At 36.2% G+C, this 20,658-nt stretch overlaps 1 protein-coding gene across 2 annotated transcripts in view; it reads right to left on the reverse strand.

Annotated features, from left to right (window-relative positions):
• Nucleotides 1-20,658, reverse strand: part of LOC107713323 (rab GTPase-activating protein 1-like) — a 104,521-nt gene that overhangs the window by 46,783 nt on the left and 37,080 nt on the right. For both annotated transcript variants that reach the window (XM_016518796.1, XM_016518795.1), the window contains 8 exons: nucleotides 19,879-20,036; nucleotides 17,760-17,870; nucleotides 17,351-17,417; nucleotides 15,904-16,006; nucleotides 14,210-14,379; nucleotides 13,790-13,958; nucleotides 13,520-13,613; nucleotides 7,746-7,896 (listed from right to left, as the gene is read on the reverse strand). In XM_016518796.1, the coding sequence (XP_016374282.1) occupies nucleotides 7,746-7,896; nucleotides 13,520-13,613; nucleotides 13,790-13,958; nucleotides 14,210-14,379; nucleotides 15,904-16,006; nucleotides 17,351-17,417; nucleotides 17,760-17,870; nucleotides 19,879-20,036 (1,023 nt within the window). The remainder of the gene's footprint in view (nucleotides 1-7,745; nucleotides 7,897-13,519; nucleotides 13,614-13,789; nucleotides 13,959-14,209; nucleotides 14,380-15,903; nucleotides 16,007-17,350; nucleotides 17,418-17,759; nucleotides 17,871-19,878; nucleotides 20,037-20,658) is intronic.

Consider the following 20,658-nt stretch of genomic DNA (forward strand, 5'->3'; position numbering starts at 1 on the left):
GTCAAAATCAAATCAATTTGAGCACGATTTAAACCCGGATGATTGTAACCACTCTAAGTTTGTCTGCCTTGGGAAAGCTAGCGTGTCTCCGACATAGTGATAACACTTGTTGCCTTCTCTAGTGCAGCTCAACCAGGTCTCGTCCCATTTGTCGATATTTGTGATATCACAAATCCTGGAAAATATGCGTTGTAGTCCAAACGAGTCGTTCGTTGTAGTTTTTGAAAAGTGATTTCTGTTAAATAAAATATCTCCCTTTGAAGTGAACTTTGAGCTTTGTAACTTCGCAGATCTTTTTTATGCTCAAACAGCAACATTACAGACTAACTAAAGTTGAAAAAGTGAAAAAGCATAATAGGACCCCTTTAAAGCAGCAGTTCCCAACCAAGTTGGTCCGAACATGCTTTAAACCAATGGTTCCCATTCCAAACCACATTCCTGGAGCCCCACCAACACTGCACATTTTGCATGTTCCATTGTCCCATTTTTTGGCCATTGTCCCAAATTTGTCCCATTTCAGGACCTGAATCAAGTGAGTTTGATAACGGAGACATGTAAAATGTGCAGTGTTGGTGGGGCTCCAGGAACAAACGGGAACCATTGGTTTAAAGCATGTTCGAACCAACTTAAAGCTGATCTACCTTAGCCGGCCTGCAAAATTAACCATCACTATTACCTTTGCTTATGCTTAAAGTAGTTTTTGTTCAAATCCCTAACCTTTCCCTAAAGTAATAAAGTTCTGTCATCATTTACTCAACCTCATGCCATTCCAAACCTTTTACATTCTTCAGTGGCACACAAAAGAAGATATTCTGAAGAGTGTTTCAAGTGTTTTTGTCCATACAATGAGCACCAGTACCCCAAAACAACATAGGACCCCAATGACTTTCATTGTATGGACAAAAACAACACTGAGACATTTTTCCAAACATCATCTTTTGACTAATTTCACACCCAACCATCTGTCATTTTTATAAACCTCACATTTTAATAGTACTGGTACTGTACCAGTCACTTCCATGGCAACAAGTGTAAATAATTGAAAAAAAATTGGGGTTAGAAAGAGTGGTAGTACTTGAGTAATACTGTGGAAAAGGTGAAGGCGCTCAGTAAAACTAAATCGAACTTGTCATCACTCAAGTCCTGGTGTTAAGACGTGTCCTGTATTTATGACCCAGCCCTGGTGAAAATCAACACTTGTCGTAATCCAGCCATTTGGCCCAAAAATATCAGAGAGAGGTCTATCTCTCAAAACAATCTGAAAATTCTATATTTCTCACTAAAATGTTTATTGGAAGCGGAGACAGACTGTTTCATCAATGTCCCTTTGTTGCTTAACTTGCCGTAAGCGTTGAACTATAGAGCAGCCTGCCAGTTCCGTGATAACAACCCAAAATAGAAATGTGGGCTGTCAATGCCTCCATTGAATTAAACACAATGGCAAAACTCTGAGAGCATGGCTATTCTTTGTGCGATGCTTTTAAGAAATGAATCACCATGGTTCCCAGGCATCAACCACAAACACGCACGTACAAAGCAAATCATAAGGAACATAGAGAGCATTTGTTGTGTTACAAAAAAAAAAAAGTTCACAACTTTCCTGGTTCAACGTCTGTCATTATTGAAAAAACATTAGCGTCAGCTGCAGCTTCTGAATTGGCTATAAGGTTAAGAAAACAAATTAATTACTAATTACGCAATATGAGAGGAACAAGCCTACGCAGGATCATTTTAGCCCTCTTCTATCAGAGTCTAGAGCTCTAGGAGGGCAGACGTTGAAAAGTGCAGGTCTGTGATAACTAGATGAGTGGAAACAATCCAGGCTTCACTCTAAAGGCTATCTTTGAGTCAGCTTAGTGAAGGTTACAGTCAGGTCTGTCTTGTATAATCTCTTCTCATAATAGAACGTGTAAGGAAAAACTAAAAACAACACAGTGCATGTAAAAATTGTTTTTCATGAGAAGATTAAATAAAATGCTAGTATACAATAAATAATACATGTTAACTTTTTTTTTAAAACAATAATGCTTTATTATTCATTTAATATAATTATTTAAATTATATTTTTACATTTTAAAAATGTAAAATTTAAGAAAATCTGAATGGCAAAAAAGCAAGATATTATTTGTATTCTGTTGAAGTGGAGTTTAAAGAGTTTTGCTTGATAAAGCACTCAGTTTTGAGTATGACATAGATAATGTAACCAATCCAAAGTTGCATGCTCTTCTAGACAGATGGGAAAAGTTTTAGGATAGGCTATAACCCATTAATGGCATATAAAATATCATATAAAATCCAGATTATTTCTAGGAAGTTGGTGATGGCTTCTAAGTATAGTTCTCTTCACTTAATTGGTACTACACTGTGGATTTGACCATCCAGAGAAAACTGCAAACCATCCTTTTTTTTTTACAAGCGATTTTTTCCTAACTCTTGAACAAAGAAATCTTTGAGTATTCACAGTATTCATTCAACTCGATGTGTCACAAGAACTGGTAAAACCTGCTCTTGTCATGACCAATTCTTCCTAAACACAAATGATAACTCTGGATCACTACATAAACACATGCTGGTCTTCAGCGTTGCCAGTGTTGGATCAGGAAATTTTCATGGATATTATTTACTGTTACGCCATACTGTTCTGTTTTCATGTAATGAAACTTTGTGTACAAGACATACAAAACTTTGACATAACATTGATGAACAGCGGAAAAGGAACAAGTTTAAATTTTGGCAGAGTTCTCTTCTTTAGAAGGACTTTAGTGATACAAAAGTGGGTTTGTTTAGCATGGTATGGCTTGAGAAACAAACCTATACATGCAGGAGCTGCTCAGCATGGCTGTTGTCCTAACAATCTCACACACACTCAGTGTGTACATTTAGTTTATTTGGACTTTAGGTGGGTGGGAGAGAGGAACATCTTGTAGCCACCTGGGACCTCAGTGCTGTGGGATGTTTTCTTTGCATAATGACAGCTGACATGGCCGTGCCCAGTGAAATCACTGTGAGCATGTAGCCTAACTAGCAAGCTCTAGATACAGCTGTTCAATGCATGTTTCAGGAAAACTAACCTGTTAGGCTGATGATACACGGGGCAACTTTTTGAGTAATTTTGCCGGGCAACTTTTTTTAAGCAATGTTGCTTTCCCATTGAGAATGGGTAACACATTTCTATCTGGATACTTTAGATCGGTCGTGGGCCCTGTGTCTCACCTGGTTGCCCATTGACCGCAACATTGCTCAAAAAGTTGCCCCGTGTATCATCAACCTTAGTGTTATTAAAGTCCACATAGCAGTCCAAAATTAAGTTTTTGCGACAAATGCCAATTACCAGCATTAAATATTTCTCACCAGCCATATTTACTGTATTTTTAATTGATTTAATAATTATTTAATTTATTTTAATTAGAGATGCACCAATATTGAAATTCAGGCAGATAGCGATAACCCTATATTCACTTTGACGTTAAGACCAATAAATGTGTTAATTTTTTTTTTTTATTATTAAGTTACAATTTTGTATAAAAAGACCCTAAATTAAAAGCAATAATCTCTATAAGTAAAATTAGCCAGCACATCAATGTATCAGAGTATGAAAGACAGATCTCTTCTAAAGACATTTAACAATGTTATTAAATTATTATTGTTATTAAAAATGAACTCTGAATAAGTGCTAGACAATGGCAAAGGTAATGTGAAAGTAAGTATTCAATATACTTAGTATGTAAATATTTAATATCAGTCAATTAAAAAAATACATTTAAATCAATCAATCAATAAAATCACCAATATGGTACCAATATATTGGGCATCACAAATATTTTTACATAATATCATACAATAATATAGACTACACCTGCTGCTGCAAAAAAAATTAAAACTGGCAGATGACGTGAAAACAGTAATTTTCATTTCATTTTAGTATGCAATATTCTCTATGGATTTCTGGAAAGGAAAATGATCACCGTTATTTTCCAGATAAACTTCTGATGGTAAATTTTCCACATAAACGTTTCCATTCACTGCCGGAGTGAACGTCCCTTGACTTACGCCCAATGGGTGAAGTTCAAGCTTTTTCTAGTCGCACAGGATAAAGGAAGCCATAATGAACGTTGTGAAGTGCAGTGAAGAACAAGTTTTTAACGAGGGACAACCAGCTTTCGCATTAGAGACAAATCACATTAAGGCACAAATGGAACAGACTACTGGCTCACAGATTTCTGAGAATAGTGCTCTTGAATGTTTGTTTGGGAAAAGGCCGAGACTTCAGCACAGTAAAAGCTCTTTTTCTCATGAAAATAGCCCAACCACTGTTAGGAACCTTGGGGACATGGTGAAATGACAGACAAGATACAGTACATTGACATGCCTCCCTCGGGTTAAAACATGGGGTCAAGTAGCATGACTAAAACATGCACCGACAGAGTTTGCACGCAGAATTGCTAAACGGGAAGGTATAGTGAATATATGATGCTGCTGCTGGTTTATGTATGTTCTCTAATGTGAAGGATGCTCAGAATCAGCACTCCAGAATGAAAAGCACCAAGTTACAAAACTGAAAGTTCACAACACACAAACACAAAAGTGTTGTAGACTAACATTTGCATGGATTCATAAAAAAAAAAAATGTCTTTACATTTACATGTCCAGGCTCTGAAGAGACAATGAGGTCTGAGAAAGAAAACAACTTACTCGAGTCCTGCTTTCTAATACACTTTACTTAGCCATTAGCAATCCAATGCTACTGCTAAAATGCTTCTGCCATTACTTGACTATCGAGCGGCTCTCAGGAACTCTAGGCCGTCTCTATCCAAACAGAGTAATGCAGAGTATTATGATAGCGTGTCATGTGTACTCTCTCCTGCCTTGTACAGTGGAGACATAATTATAGCCTTTTCCAAGAAATGCTGTTTTGACGTCCAAACCAAATTCTTTAGAATCTTGAAAGATGGCCTTTCATATCTGAATGGGCATTTGTTGGTCACATTAAGCAAAAATATGCACTAAATTTAATGCTGAAAATTGTACTGTGAAGAGAGTTGTGAAAAAATACTTGACAAGCTTGTTGGAGCCATGATGCATTGAGCTGTGGTGTTCATTTTGGGTAAGGTTCGAGTCTGGCTTGTAACATGCCCTGATCCCATCCCTATCCTCTCCAAAATTTCCTGTGTCCTCTGGACTACATATCAGTCTAATAAAGTGGCAAACTCCTCCTAAAAGCTCCATATTCTGTTTCAGCCTTTATTCAGAAAAAGACGTTGCTACTGGAATATTTCTGTACATAATCAGCATACTGCGAATACACAAAGACATGCACGTTCTTTACCTGCTCATACCATTTATTACAATGTACTTTCTGACAGTAATTTAATCATCGCATTTATTCTCAACCAAAAATCAAAAGTCAGACAACAGAACATCTCTCCTCAACAAGCTGGTGTTTGAGTATCATTCATATATACAGCAAAATCAAGAGTTCTGATTGAGTAACTTGTAGATCTGTGCAGGCTTGAACTGTTTGCCTGAGACTATGGATTACTAGCGTCATAAGGCCTCAATATATCGTCAGGAGCCACACGTATTAATTCTGTGTTGCCTGATATGCTTTTTTTTACTCTTAAAGTGACTGTAGCCATTGACTTGCATTTTATGAACCACCAAGGACGACAGTTTCAGCTAAAAATCTTCTTTACTGTTCTAATGAAGAAAAAAAAGTCACCTACATCTTGGGTGAGTAAATTAACAGAAGTTAGTTAACAGAAATTTTAAATTTTGGGGTGAACTATCCCTTTAAGGCCATGTGTCAGGGCTGGGCGATAAAACAATAACGATAATTAGAGATATAATTTTCCTCAATAAAACGATAACAAGAGTTCGATATAATGTTTATGCTCCAGAAGCGGAACGAAACAGCGTTACTCATTTGAACTGCATAACACGGACAAACTGTGCTGCATCATACGCATCATCAAAGTCAGGCAACACAAACCTGTTTCATGATTTGAAACAATATTAATGCAGAAACAATTTTTTAAACAAATTATGAGCTCTAAAATATTTTCAGAATTCGTCTTTTGATTTACACCATTTACAAATGTTAAATCATAAAATAAAATGTTAAGGTTACCACTGGATCTTTCTGAAAAAAAATGCAGTGATAATTTATAGTTTATTTATAATTATTTTCAAATCTTCAATGTACTGTCATTATAAAAGAACTTTATTATTTTTTATTCAAACCTGTTTCATGATTTGAAACAATATTAATGCAGAAACTAAGAAATTAATATTTCTATTAAGATATTTATTTTGTTAAGGAAAAATTACTGGAAAAGTGTAAACATTTTTGTCATTTAGAGTAGTTTAAAACTAGGAATGCATTATCGGACCAATATCGGAATTGGCCGATAATGGCTTTAAATGTAAATGTCGGCATCGACCCGATATGAAAAATTATGCCGATATGTCTTGCCGATAAGAGGAATACATTAACTCACATGTGCTCAGGGTGTGCTAGCGATTAGATCACGTCAGTATTGTGGCTCATTCTTGAAGCAAAGTTTTGCCTGAATAGTGATTGGATTCACTGTTTTGGATCGCTGCATTTAAACTGAGAATTGGATCTTTCTGAAAAAAAATGCAGTGATAATTTATAGTTTATTTATAATTATTTTCAAATCTTCAATGTACTGTCATTATAAAAGAACTTTATTATTTTTTATTTAATTCTAACAAATAAGTTCTTGTTAAAAACTAACCAAAATTTAAAATAATTATATATTGGTATCGGCATCGGCTATTGGCCAAAATGAGTTGAAAATTATTGGCATATCGGATATCGGCAAAAATCCAATATCGTGCATCCCTATTTAAAACCACAATTAACAGTCTAGTTTCTACAACTTTCACTTGGGAGCAAAAATCTGCCTTTAAACTTTAAAGAAATAAAGATTTGAAATTTATTGTGATAATTATCAATATCGACAGCCATGAAAAATGTTATTGTGATATTTTTTGGGCCATATTGCCCATTTTTAGCCAGTTAAAAAAGGCCATGTGCTCTTCTCAAAACAGATAGCATTGAGCGTTTGAGAGCGCTTCAGAGGCACAGTTTTTTTCAGTTGAGACGCTTTGGTTGCTATTATACAGAATGTCTGTGGAAGTAATGTGGCAGACGCATCATGAATGAAATGTTTTTTTAACCATTACTTTCCATATCAGTATTGTGGTAGTCTGTGGATCCCATCTGGTACAGACATTAATACTACATGAGAAGCAATATTAACTTCTCCTCTATTGTTGTTCAGTAGGATATGGTGTCGTTGTGGCATTTGTCCCGCCCCGTCTTCACTGTGATTGAATGACAGTGACAAGTGCTGCATTTTCCTCAGATTTGAACACTTTTTTAACTCTCTGCGCCAAGTGCAGTGCTTAGCGTGAAATAGACGCTTTGAGCCTTGTCATGCTGCTGGTGTTTTTACATATGCAGCACTCCCATTGAAAACAACTGAAAAAATAGTCTCAGGGGAAAAAAAAACACGGACACAAGGCCTAATACCTACTTAAGGTTAGAGGTTGAAAAATAATTTGGATGAATAATTCATTGAGATATATGTTCACAACTTCTGATCCAACCAAACAAAAGCATTGATAATGCATTATAAGATGCATTAGAGTCAATTCTTTGCTTTGCCTTATGTGATCTAATGGTGCACTGAAATGGAGGGTGGGAACTGTACGCCAACCTTAGTGATGAGTGTACGGTACTCCTCCACCAGATGGTCATTGTTATGACATCCGGCCAGTAGCTGCCACACCTCCCCTCTCAAGGCCTCTGGAACACCATTGCGCACTAGCGCCGGGAGCTGTTTGGGTCGCACGGCCAGGTTCAGATGCCTGATGAAACATTACAATACCAACAGGGACTCATGGTTACAAATGAATTACCGCACTGCAATTTAAAGGGACAGTTCACTAAAAATGAAAATTACCCATGATTTACTCACCCTCAAGCCATTCTAGGTGTGTATGACTTTCTTCTTTCAGACGAATACAATCGGAGTTATATTAAAAAATGTCCTTGCTCTTCCAAGCTTTATAATTGCAGTGAATGGGGGTTGAGATTCTCGTGAGCACGCGTACGACAGTTAGCAGAAGCTAGAGATTGCGGTTTATAAAATTTTAAATATGGATATTGTTCTTACACAAACGCATTGATTCGCTTCAGAAGGCCTTTATTAACCCCCCGGAGCCGTGTAGAGTACTTTTTATGATGGATGGATGAACTTTTTTGGGATTCAAAAGCTCAACACCCATTCAATGCCATTATAAAGCTTGGAAGAGCCAGGACATTTTTTTAATATAACTCCGATTGTATTTGTCTGAAAGAAGTAAGTCATATACACTTAGGATGGCTTGAGGGTGAGAAAATCATGAGGTAATTTTCATTTCTGGGTGAATTATCCCTTTAAGACCATGTTGAGTCTGCACTGCGAAACAATGAGGACATTTTTTAATTTGTTGTGAATCTGTAACTTAATTTTAACACAAAATAAATGTGATTTGTATGCTTTCCACCTTTTGTCACAGGTGCGCCACAATCACCGTTCTGCGAAATTTCACAAGTGAAATCCAGTCCTTTCAATTGGAATACATGTGATTTGACATTTCTCATGAGGGCGAAAGATTTCCCTGAGCAGATTTTGCTTTGAGTTAAAGTTAGTCGCGTTGACCAACGGAAGGCTGCTTGGTTTAAATTGACTTTAAATTGAGCTGTGCTTCATAGAAGGCTACAATATTGACAATGGACCTTTTTGCCTGTGTGTGCCCGTACCTTTACACTTTTTTCATAAATATGGCCAAAAGCAATGCAGAGCCGTGACTGGCAATATACAAACAACAAGAAGTGTCAAGAATTGCAAAACTGAATGCTCACATAGAATTAATGAGTAGCATTACAGCAACTCTGCTGAAGACAAAAGAAGATATTTTGAAATGTTTTTGTCCATTCAATACAGATACTGGGGTCCACTATAGTTGTGTGTGTCTATATACTGTAGTTTTTATTAATATGTTCATTTTATTTTGGTTTTAGTTTTAGTTATTTTAGTACATCAAGTTAAAGTAAATACAAATTTGAAATGGAGAAATGTTGCCTTGGCAACTAGCTGAAATAAAACATTTTTATTACATTTTATATTTATTTTTATTTTATATTATTTTATTTCATTATTTTATTTTATTTAACATTTATTTTATTAAGTAACAATTATTATTATTATTTATTTTTTTATTTATAGTAATGGTTTGAATTTATTTTCAGTTTTAGTTTACTACAATAATAATCATATGGGCAAGCTTGACGGGACAAGACCTCCTCGAGACAATATACACTGTATGCATTAGTGATACTCAGCCTGCCACACAGATAAAAGTGACTTTTGTGTATGTGATTTATTCCATAGGACCTTTTACTAAAGGAGAGGCTTATATAAAACACTCTTAATCTGCTAGAGGCATAATCTCTGAATGCGGTCTGCACGTTTACCAGCATTTATTTGTATTTGTTTATGGAACGTCTTAAATGTCACTTGTGCCCATTTTCCTTCCTGATTAAAAAGAAAGTGCATAATTCCACTGTGATGTAATATTCACAAACCGTTTCCCTCAGGGATTTTTACCACTGATATATCCTGCCAATCACTCAAATCTGACAAACTCAATTGAGATTATTACTGCAAACGGTTTCCTCCAATAAGAAGAACTTTGCTCAGTGCACCACGTCTCTTTTTATGACATGACATTATACTGTCAAAAGCATGAGACATGTGTTTTGCAAATACAAAGTCTGCAGAGTCAGTTTTTTGTCATAGGAAATAGCAAATGTGTTTATTAATGCAATATGCACTGGCCCCTTAAACCCAATGTTCTTGAACCAGGAAGCGCTAACATCAAACAACAAGGGCTCCAGCCGCTGTAGAGTCACTTATTTTACCTATTCATCAAAAATACAGAGATTTTATTCACAAATGCCATGTGTGTGAAATTTGTGTGCATTTAAATAACTTGAACTTTTGAAAAGTGAAAGTGAAAGTGTGAAAGTGAAAGTGACGTGACATGTGGCCAAGTATGGTGACCCATACTCGGAATTAGTGCTCTGCATCTATCCCATCCAAAGTGCACACACACAGCAGTGAACACACACACACTGTGAACACACACCCGGAGCAGTGGGCAGCCATTTTTTTGCTGCGGCGCACGGGGAACAGTTGGGGGTTCGGTGCCTTGCTCAAGGGCACCTCAGTCGTGGTATTGAAGGTGGGAGAGAGCGCTGTACATTCACTCCCCCCACGTACAATCCCTGCTGGACCTGAGACTCGACTCGAACCCGCAACCTTTGGCTTACGAGTCCGACTCTCTAACCATTAGGCCACGACTTCCCCCTTGGACAAGGATCCTCAGGATCCTTGATGATCCCCTTGTGAGGGACCCTGCTCCAAATAAATAAAGCCATCTGTAGATTTTCATGCATAGGGTTGGTAAAATATGTTTAAAAGAAGTCATTTACACTAATCAAAAATAGAGTAAAATTGTGAAATATTATTACAATTTAAAATAACTGTTTTCTATGTGAATATACTGTAAGACGTAATTTTTTCCTGTGACCAAAGCTGAATTTTCAGCATCATTACTCCAGTCTTCAGGGTCACATGATCCTTCAGAAATCATTCACCTCCCGGCAGGTATGTTGAGGTAAGTTGGAGCTAAACTCTGCAGGACACCGGCCCTCCAGGACCGAGATTAATGCATCCTTATTTACTCTCATTTGGTGCATTTGTAGAGTCTTCATTTTAAGAAGAGCTTCATAATTTTGTGGATAACATCCTACATTTTTTTCAGGATTCTTTCATGAATAGAAAAGATCAGCATTTATTTGAAATAGAAATATTTTGCAACATTAAAAATGTCTTTACTGTCACTTTTGATCAATTAAATGCATTTTTGCTGGGAAAAAAAGTCTTCATTTCTTAAAAAAAAAAAGTCTTACTGACCCCAAACTTTTGAATGTAGTTATTTCTACAATTACATTTTTTTAATAGTCACTGTCAATTAAAGTCGAAGTAAACATTATAATTTTATTTGGAAAAATGTACTTTTATTTATATAATATTAATCTATTCAGAGGACAACATATATTTTTCTATACACTAACATAAACTTTAAGAAAAATGTTTTCAATTTAAAAATTATAATTTATATATTAATATATATTAAATTATTAAATTTATATAAATATTACCAAATAATGAACAAAATATTTTTAAAAATAGTTTCAAGGCAGATTCATTCAGTAATATTTTAAATATATAATTTAAGCATTTTTTGTAATATATAAAGTAAAATATATTGTAAGCATGTTAACTTTGACAGCCCAAAAATACACTGTAAAATCATATTCTCTTCTCAAACGTCCCATAAACTCTCTAGTACCCCTGTTTTGGCCCGATTTGTAAGTGTCTAGGTTACATTATCAGCTTCACACACGTGTGATTCCTCTGCCTGTAGTTTTCATATTAATTGTCCATTTTGCGAAGAAAAGAAGGAATCATAGCGGTTTGCTGTAAGAACACCAGAGGGGATGTTCACACGTGTCGATTACTCAGCATGAACTCAATTACGAAGGACGCTTACAGAGCCAAAAGCAACTACTAAAATATTAACAAAAACTAGAGTTAAAAAGTTCAAACGGTTTGAAAAATGCTTAGTCTTTAAATCAAGGGTCTTCAATACACAGCACATTAAGTCATTTAATTTAACAACAGACCAACGGAAAATCTCAGCTTCCGAACAAGGAAAGCCAAGGGTTTAAAGAGGAGGAAAACTAGAGACTAGATGCAGATGCTAGCACAACACACACAAAGACACAGCTGTGTTCTTCAGGGTGCAGAGACAGTCGCAAGCCTGTAATTAAATTCCTGGGATTTTTAATTGAATTCATCTCGAGGTTTTGATTAACAACAATAAGAGTAATGGGAGCGGGAAATAATCTTAATAAGACCCTTATCTGAATTTGACCATTTTCCCATCCCCCCCAGTCTCTCCAGCCCTCTCTTCTAATGCTCCACATTAAAATATCTCTCCCATTTCCCTAACATGAATGAGTTCTTGAATTAGAAATGGTGTGTGTGTGTGTGTGTGTGTGTGTGTGGGGAGATATTTTTTGGTGGGAGATAGAAAAAAGAATGTGTGGGACGGGAAGCTCTTGATTTTTGGCATGTTTTTTAGTGCTTCCCTGCATAGAAAGGCATACAGCAGCAGTTCAGCAGTGTCAGGAAGAAAGAGGCGGACAAGACAACCTCTAATCTAAATGTGCAACAATTCATCTCTACAGGAATCTGCACAAGATTGTATCCAACCCACGGCTCGTTAACAACAGTCCTGCGGCTCAAAGTCGAATTTTTCCTGCAAAAAGCTGCATAAATTTACACCTGTAGCTTGTCACGGTCTAAAATTAAGACTCTACAAATGCACCAAATGAGAGTAAATAAGGATGCATTAATCTCGGTCCTGGAGGGCCGGTGTCCTGCAGTTTAGCTCCAACTCTTTAGCTCCAACTCTTTAGCTCTCAACACACCTGCCGGGAGGTTTCTAGTATGCCTAGTAAGAGCTTAATTAGCTGGTTCAGGTGTGTTTGATCAGGGTTGGATCTAAACTCTGCAGGACACCGGCCCTCCAGGAACGAGTTTGGAGACCCCTGCATTAAATTGATCCAAAGTGGCAGCAAAAACATTTATAATGTTACAAAAGATTTCTATTTCAAATAAATGCAAGTACATCAAAAATCACGGTTTTAAGGTTTCCACAAAAATATTAAGCATCACAACTGTTTTCAACATTATTTATAATCAGAAATGTTTTATGCACAGCAAAGCAGCATATTAGACTGATTTCTGAAGGATCATGTGACACTGAAGACTGGAGTAATGATGCTGAAAATTCAGCTTTGGTCACAGAAATAAATTAGATTTTAAAATATATTCACATAGAAAACAGTTGTAATTGTAATAATATTTCTAAATATTACTGTTTTTATTGTATTTATCATGAAATAAATTCAGCCTCATTGAATTTATATGCTACTTACCAGCCAAGAAAAATGACTTTAATGCCTTGCACATAATCTTAGGCTAGGTAATCACATTACTCTTGTAAACAAAGAGTTGCCAGCTTTCTTCTTGCAGTGGCTATGAGAGGCTGCTTTATGATGTAACTTCCTGTTTATAGTAGCTCAAATCATTTGAAAAAAAAAAAAAAGAGAGTGAGTTTTTTTTTTCTCTCTGAATGGCTAATTCACATATTCAGTAAAGATTCATGATATCAATTAGCACTATTGTGTTGGTGTTTATTTTCAATTTATGGCAAAACTACGAATACATCAAATGTAATAATATATTTAATAACAACACTTTTCTGGTTAAAACCCTGCGCCTTCATTTCCACTTGTTTTCAAAGCACTCACCATTTAGACAGTAAATCTCCCCAAGTTTCCAGAATTTTTTCGCCACATTCCTTAGACACGTCTCCAGATCCACTCAATAATGGCTCGTCATTGTCTGAAAGGATAGTGAGAGAGAAAGAGAGAAAGAATGAGATGTTACCAGCATCTATATAATATCTCAAAAATCTCCACATAGTTGTGCTAAAACACATGAATTCCTGGAGGACCTTAAAAGAACCACTCCTGAAGTCATGTACATGGTGATATGAAAGAGAGCTGAGGGCCGCTCACCTTCCTCCTCATCATCCTCTGGAGGCGAGGGCACCATAGAGCCGTGAGAGCCGCACGACAGGATGCCGGGGCTCGCTGTGGTCTTCCTCCTCTCTCTCTCGGTCTCGCTCTCTAAACTCACCACTTCATACAGCGTGTCTGAGTTACTCTTCCTCTCCGTGTTCTCCATCTGGGAGCAGAGTGCAGGCACCGTCAAACACTCATTTCTTTTAAAGACTGTCCCCACATGCTTGTTCATGTTATGCTCTTGTCTCAAAACCTAGCGAGCTACAAACTTCGCATGTGAATGCTGTCTCAAAATGTTGAAAGCGAAAATGTGACATTGCGGCCAAAACAGGAGGATTTTGAGGCACAGACTTTTGGATCTCTAACAAATCAAGTCCTGTAAAATGTCAGGCAGTGCACCGAGCTCGTCCTCACCGGTCTGAGCTTGAGATAGAAGGTCTCGGTGTAACTGCGTTTGCTGAAGGGCCAGAAGAGCCTCTCGTTGGGTGAGCACACCCGAACCCGCGTCTCCAGCAGGAAGCGCACAGGCTCCTCCACCTCCGTGATCACCAGGTCCACCGCCGTCGTCATGTACATGAACTTATCTGTGTCACACAGGTTAAAGAGCAGCAGACGTTCATAGAGGTCATCAAAACATACTCATATTAGTGGAGTTAATGCTTCATGTCATTCACAATCATTTCTTGATTTCCAAGTTTGGCTAAGAAAAAGAAGAATTATTAAATAAAAATAGATTTTATTTGTATAGTACATCATATATCGGATCTCGAACAAAGTACCTCAAACATCAGGGGAAAATTTTTAAATAATTAATATTACTGTTGTTGTTGTTATTATTATTACAAAATGATAATAATAACTATTTTATTTGTATAGCACATTTAATACATCAAATCCACATCAAAGTACTTCGAAAATCAGGGAAACTCTTTAAAAATGTATATACAATAATAATAAAAATAAGAGTTTTTATTTATTTATTTTGTAGCACATTTCATACATAAAATCCAGTTAAAAAAGCACTTGAAACATTAGGAAAAAACTAATTGTTAAAAATATTCTAATTATTATTAATATTATTAATGTTGTTGTTATAATAATAAACTATAAAATGATAATTATTAAGTATTAAAATTAATTATTATTAAATAAGTAAGGGATAATGCACGGCTAGCCTTCCGGTTAAATATTGCGCTGCAAACATCATAAACAGCTTTAAGTTGTCAATGCTGGCAAATAACCATGGTATAAACGGGATAATGCACTGCTAGCTGTGCATTAACTGATTTTAATGCACGACGTGGAGGCCAAGAACCACCCGACGCAAAGCGAAGCCTCCGTGAAGTGCATTAAAATCTTTTCATGCACAGCTAGCCATGCATTATCCCGCTTATACCATGGTTATTTGCCAGCATTGACAACTTAAAGCTGTTTATGATGTTTGCAGTGCAATATTTAACTGGAAGGGTAAAAATGACGGTTATTTTCATCAGTTAGCCTACAGCTCGTTAGATTTAGCATTCTGCCCACTTCAAATCAGACACTGAGATGAAATTTATTTGAATGATTTTTGAGAAATATAATGTAGCAATCTAGTATCTAGGGTATTTTATTAATAAAAGTCACGGAGCAGCGCTGACAATTCGTTTCTGTGTGTGCGCAGCGCGATCTGCGATATCAGACCTCTCTCCCTCTCACTGTGTGTGTGCATCAATTAAAGCAGCGCATTGATATAGAACAGTGATGAAACTGACTTGGAACTGCCTGTGCATTAAACTGTTTTAATGCATATCTGCCAGCCAATCAGAATCGAGTATTCAGACAGACCATGGTATAATTTAATAATAATAATAATAACACCTTTGGTAATTCAAATATTATTATTATTATTAAATAAAAATGCATTTTATTTGTATGTAAAGTTTGGAAAATCTGAATGTTTAGAGACTGTCTAATATCAGTTGGAAGAATGTTCCAGATCTTTTAAGCACAACGGCTAAATGCAGCTTCTCCAGATCTCTCATGGTGTAAATAACAATATTCCAGAAAATCAGCATCAGAAGACTTCAGACAATGATTTGGAACACAGCATGTGTCTGGTTCTGTACCTTTGGGCGTCTCCTCATTCACGGCCTGAAACTGAGGAGTGTTGGGATTCCAGCTCCCTGTGATGATGTAAGACTTCCCATCAGAACTCTTGCCCATTGATTCCTAACAGATGGGCGGAGGGCAGATGAGGAGAGCCAAGAGAAAGAGAGGATAAAACAGAAATAAAGTCAAACATAATCTTTGGGGCTTTGATTCACTCATGGTAAATTAAGCAATGGGGGACAGTCCCGGCCAAAATCCGAACTGCTGATAGTTGGCATTGTCTGCAGAACTAATTGGATGAAGGACAACACTTCCAGACTCATGACAACATCATCACATGGGCCAAGCAAAAGTGCTTTCAGAACTGTGTGTTAATATGAATGTTACACAGTTTAGTTTTGTAGCTACAGGCACATTTTACCTTTTAAAAAAGAATGTTGTTTTCTGTTTGTCCTTTTGTTGCATCCTTGCTTGACACTAACGCCAGATTTCCCAGTCACTGGCCACATAAAGATATGCAAATTTCCACAGAAATGGATTGATAAAATTCTACAAATACAGAATTCTGCAGACTTTCCTTAAAATCAGCGAAGGATATGCAAGGAAAAGTCTACAGATTAAGTCAGAGCCTTGAACTTGATACACTATTTTGGTTGCAGACATTTAGCTGCTTTCAACAAAAATTTGTACACGTTAGAAAATATTTCAACATGTCATTTTTTAAATGTTAATTAACTATCATTTCTTTGTAATTTCCTCTATCAGCTAAAATATAGCTGTGAAACTATCACAGTGAAAACCCGTTACCTGGTTAACTGTGTTAACTATTAGTTACTGTAGCATAGAACAATATGTGTAGTTTTGCTGTAAAATATTGTTAAATGTATGGTTTTTGCAAAAAACTATATAATTTATGGTATTATTTAATGGTGAAAAACAGTAAAAGAACATTCCAAAAAGTCCCAAAATATGACTACATTTTATAAAAGTTTTTTTTTATGACTAATGTAAATGTAAACGTTTTATGTTACATTTTCAGTTTTTTACGTTTTATTTTTAGTTTGTTACCCTGACAGTCTTTTGTCTTTATATAGTAGATTTTGCTAGATTTTTGGTAGTTTTAAAACATACAGGCACCAACATGCCTGAGAAACTGTCACAGTATTTTTACAGTGAATTTCTGGCTGCTGGTTTTTACTGTAAATTTAACTATATATTTTTTACAGAGTGGTGCTAGAAAGTTTTTGAACCCCTTTCTAGATTTCTGCATATATTTGATCTCCATTGTGATCAGATTTTCATTCAAATTTGGGATACTAAAAAAGCATGATAAAAAAATTCATTTTATAAAGTAATTTGTTTTATAAACGAACTGATTGATCGAGTAAAAGTAAGGGTAGTGGAGAGGGACGGATAAGTGGAGTTAATCCAAAACTAGAGATGCAGGTATGTTACACAACCTACCAGGTCGAGCAGGTGCATATCACTGTTCTTTACGTTCTTGCCCGGGCTCAAAAGCAGACCAAAACACCTGAAACACAAACATTTTCCTGACTGGATCAGAACCACACATACGGAACTCCACATATCAGCTGTTACACTGCATATTCGCACACCCAATCTGCGGGTGCGGAGCCTGAGAGCACATCCATAAACAGAAAAGCACAGCTGTGCATTCAGGCAGGGTTGGCTTCAGTTCAACACAACATCAGTCAGCACAGAGAAAAACCATCCTACATGTTCTCATGGCCCGAGAGGAACACTTAAGCACAGAAAACACATAATTCAGCGCATGTTTATCATTAATGAATGAATTATTGGTTGTTAAGGGATACGCGAGGCTCTTCTGGATGTCACTGCGGAAAGCACGTACCTCTCGATGGCCAGCTCGTTGTTGGATGTCTGCTGGACGTAGATCACAATCTTTTTGACCATGCCTGGCCGCAGTTTGAAGCTCTGTCTGTCCTTGTCTTTTGATACGGCACTGTTGGTCACAAAGAAAGTTTTCAAATGCTTGCTTGGGTCCATGTACCTCGAAATGAAAAGATTGAGTTCTTATTTTGATGACAATAAAGCATATTTTCCCCCTAAATTATTATTACTGCAATGCGTCTCCAAATTTTACAGCTTCTTATTAGATGCTCATTACTGTAGTAAAACATTTTTTAGTATTAAATAACCAGAAATTGAAAGTAAAAGCTTGGCGTAAATCAACAATTCAAAACGAAATTGTTTACCGTCAAGTACATTTTTTGTTGGCGTTTAAAATTGTGAGTGTGACATTGTGGTCAAAAGGTGATTTATGTTTTTATTAGCATTGTAAATAATATTATGATTACAAAATTTGATGACTCGTTAGTCAAATAACACACTACTGTTCAAATGTTTGAGGCTGGTAAGAAAAAGAAAAAAGAAAAAAGTCTCTTCTGCTCACCAAAGCTACATTTATTTGACCAAAAATACAGTAAAAATAGTAATATTGTGAAATATTTTAACAGTTTTCTATTTGAATATACAGTCAAACCAAAAATTATTCAGACACCAGATATAATTTTTGATATTTTTTTATTAGTGGGTGCAGGACACTATAGTTGATTTAAAGGGGTCCTATTATGCTCTTTTACAAAGTCTTGATTTTGTTTTGGGGGTGTACTAGAACAGGCTCTCATACCAGGTTGTTGTAACTTTGCAGATCTTTTTTATGCTCAAACAGCAACATTACAGACTAACTAAAGTTGAAAAAGTGAAAAAGCATAATAGGACCCCTTTAAGTAAGTGAGGATACTCTGAGTTCTTGTCATATTTTATTACCATTTTCTAAACTATAGCGAATAAACTGTGAGAATGTGTGAAATGTTGAAGGTGTCTGAATAAATTATGGTTTGACTGTATTTTAAGATGTTTTTTATTGCTGTGATGCGTAGCTGAATTTTCAGCATCATTACTCCAGTCTTCAGTGTCATATGATCCTTCAGAAATCATTCTAACATGCTGATTTACTGCGCATAAAACATTTCTGATTATCATCTATGCTGAAAACAGTTGTGCTGCTTTATATTTTTGTGGAAACAAAATATATGCACATTTATGCTATATATAAAGGCTTTTTTTTTTAAAAAGGAGCAAAAAAAAGCTAAGACTAAAACAAAATCTGTCAAAATGAATGCGCATCTCTTGCATCCAAAATTACCTTTCAAGGTAATTTTGTCATTTTTTCCTGTTGTTTTTATCCAAAGTGACTTACAGTCCATTTATAACAGGGACAGTCTCTCTGGAGCATCAAGTTCAGGCTGATGGAGACAGTGCGGTTATTTTGGGCACTTTAGCCCTTTCCTTAAATACTTTTCTGTCTTTTTCTGTGCCTTTTCTGTGCAGCATTAAAAACCCAGTATAAACACACTGCATATAGGCTGCTAAAAGATTTACAAATAGCTCTAATTATTATTTAACTGTAATTTTATCATTATAATTTTAATTTAAATAATATACATCTAATTAATCAATAAAAGAATATTAATAATAATATTAAAATCAATATTAAAAATATAATAGGGAGCTGTGGTGTTGTTCTTTATGTCAGTGCTGGTTACATTGAACAATGCTTTTTTTTACAGTTGCATGTCAACAAGTCAACAAAGCATATGTTTCCCTTGAAGTGAGATCTTTCCAGTGCTTTCCAGTGCAGGTCTGTGTTAACAGAGCCCAGAGCGGATGAATGAGACGAAGATGTAAGGGATGATAAATGACAGGAAGCATGTGTCGACACTTCTGATAAAGAGACCAAGACGAAGGAAGAGGTGGAGGAACTGCAGATTTAGCTATTTTTATCATTTCCCTCATAAAACCGGGCAGATGACTTCCTCAGGCTGGATACCAGAAAAAAACACCTAATTGAATTATTCAGTTAGAGACGAGACCTCTGGGGTTAAACGCTGATATGTGTGGGAGAACTGAATCAACTTCAATGGAAGGAGAGAAGCAAAGTGATTCACCTAAATGTGCCCTTCCCATCATCCTCTTTGATCTCCAGGCTGACGGTGAAGGTGAAGACGTCGCTGTCTGGCGTAAGGGGCGGAGCCTTGGCTGCGAGCGGTGCTTTATTGGCTGATCGGCGGAAAGCTGTTGCAAAGCTGTAGAGTATTCGGCTGACCTGCAAAGACGAACAACACACACATCTCAGTGACTGGAGTCAAAACAGTCTCCAGTGACACAGGCTGTGTTACAGTGACTCACTGTCGGACTGTTCTCAGGTTATCAACACACTCATTAGCACACATACACACACAGAAATGCACCTGACAGCTGCATCCCTGCTGTTTTAATATTTTACTCCACACACAATTGGTAAGTTTCAGGATGGTTGACTGGCCGACCAACAATCAACTATTCATTTAGTGTGCTAACAGAGTCAGTAGTACGGTAAAACTCTAAAAAGTTTCATCTTTTAAATTTATCACTGCCACGACACCCAAGTATGTGTGTACATATTCTTTTTATTGGCTTAAAAATAACTTAACAGCTATAAACACTTGAATGCACATCATTTTGGATGCACATAAGCGGTTTTGCGCCAGTTTGTATTTGAGTTTTACTTATGATGGCTTTGATAGTTTTGCTTTGTTCAATAAAAGTTTATAGATAGGTAGCCTATTTATTTGTAGAATGTTACATCACTGAAGGCTGTGCTTAGTTATTACTTTTATATACATTTATTTGTTTTATCGCCGTCAGTCAGAAAGCAAAGTTGTTTCATACATATATATTTATAAATA

Source organism: Sinocyclocheilus rhinocerous, unplaced genomic scaffold (assembly GCF_001515625.1).
Source record: "Sinocyclocheilus rhinocerous isolate Xijiao unplaced genomic scaffold, SAMN03320098_v1.1 scaffold688, whole genome shotgun sequence".
Taxonomy (NCBI): domain Eukaryota; kingdom Metazoa; phylum Chordata; class Actinopteri; order Cypriniformes; family Cyprinidae; genus Sinocyclocheilus; species Sinocyclocheilus rhinocerous.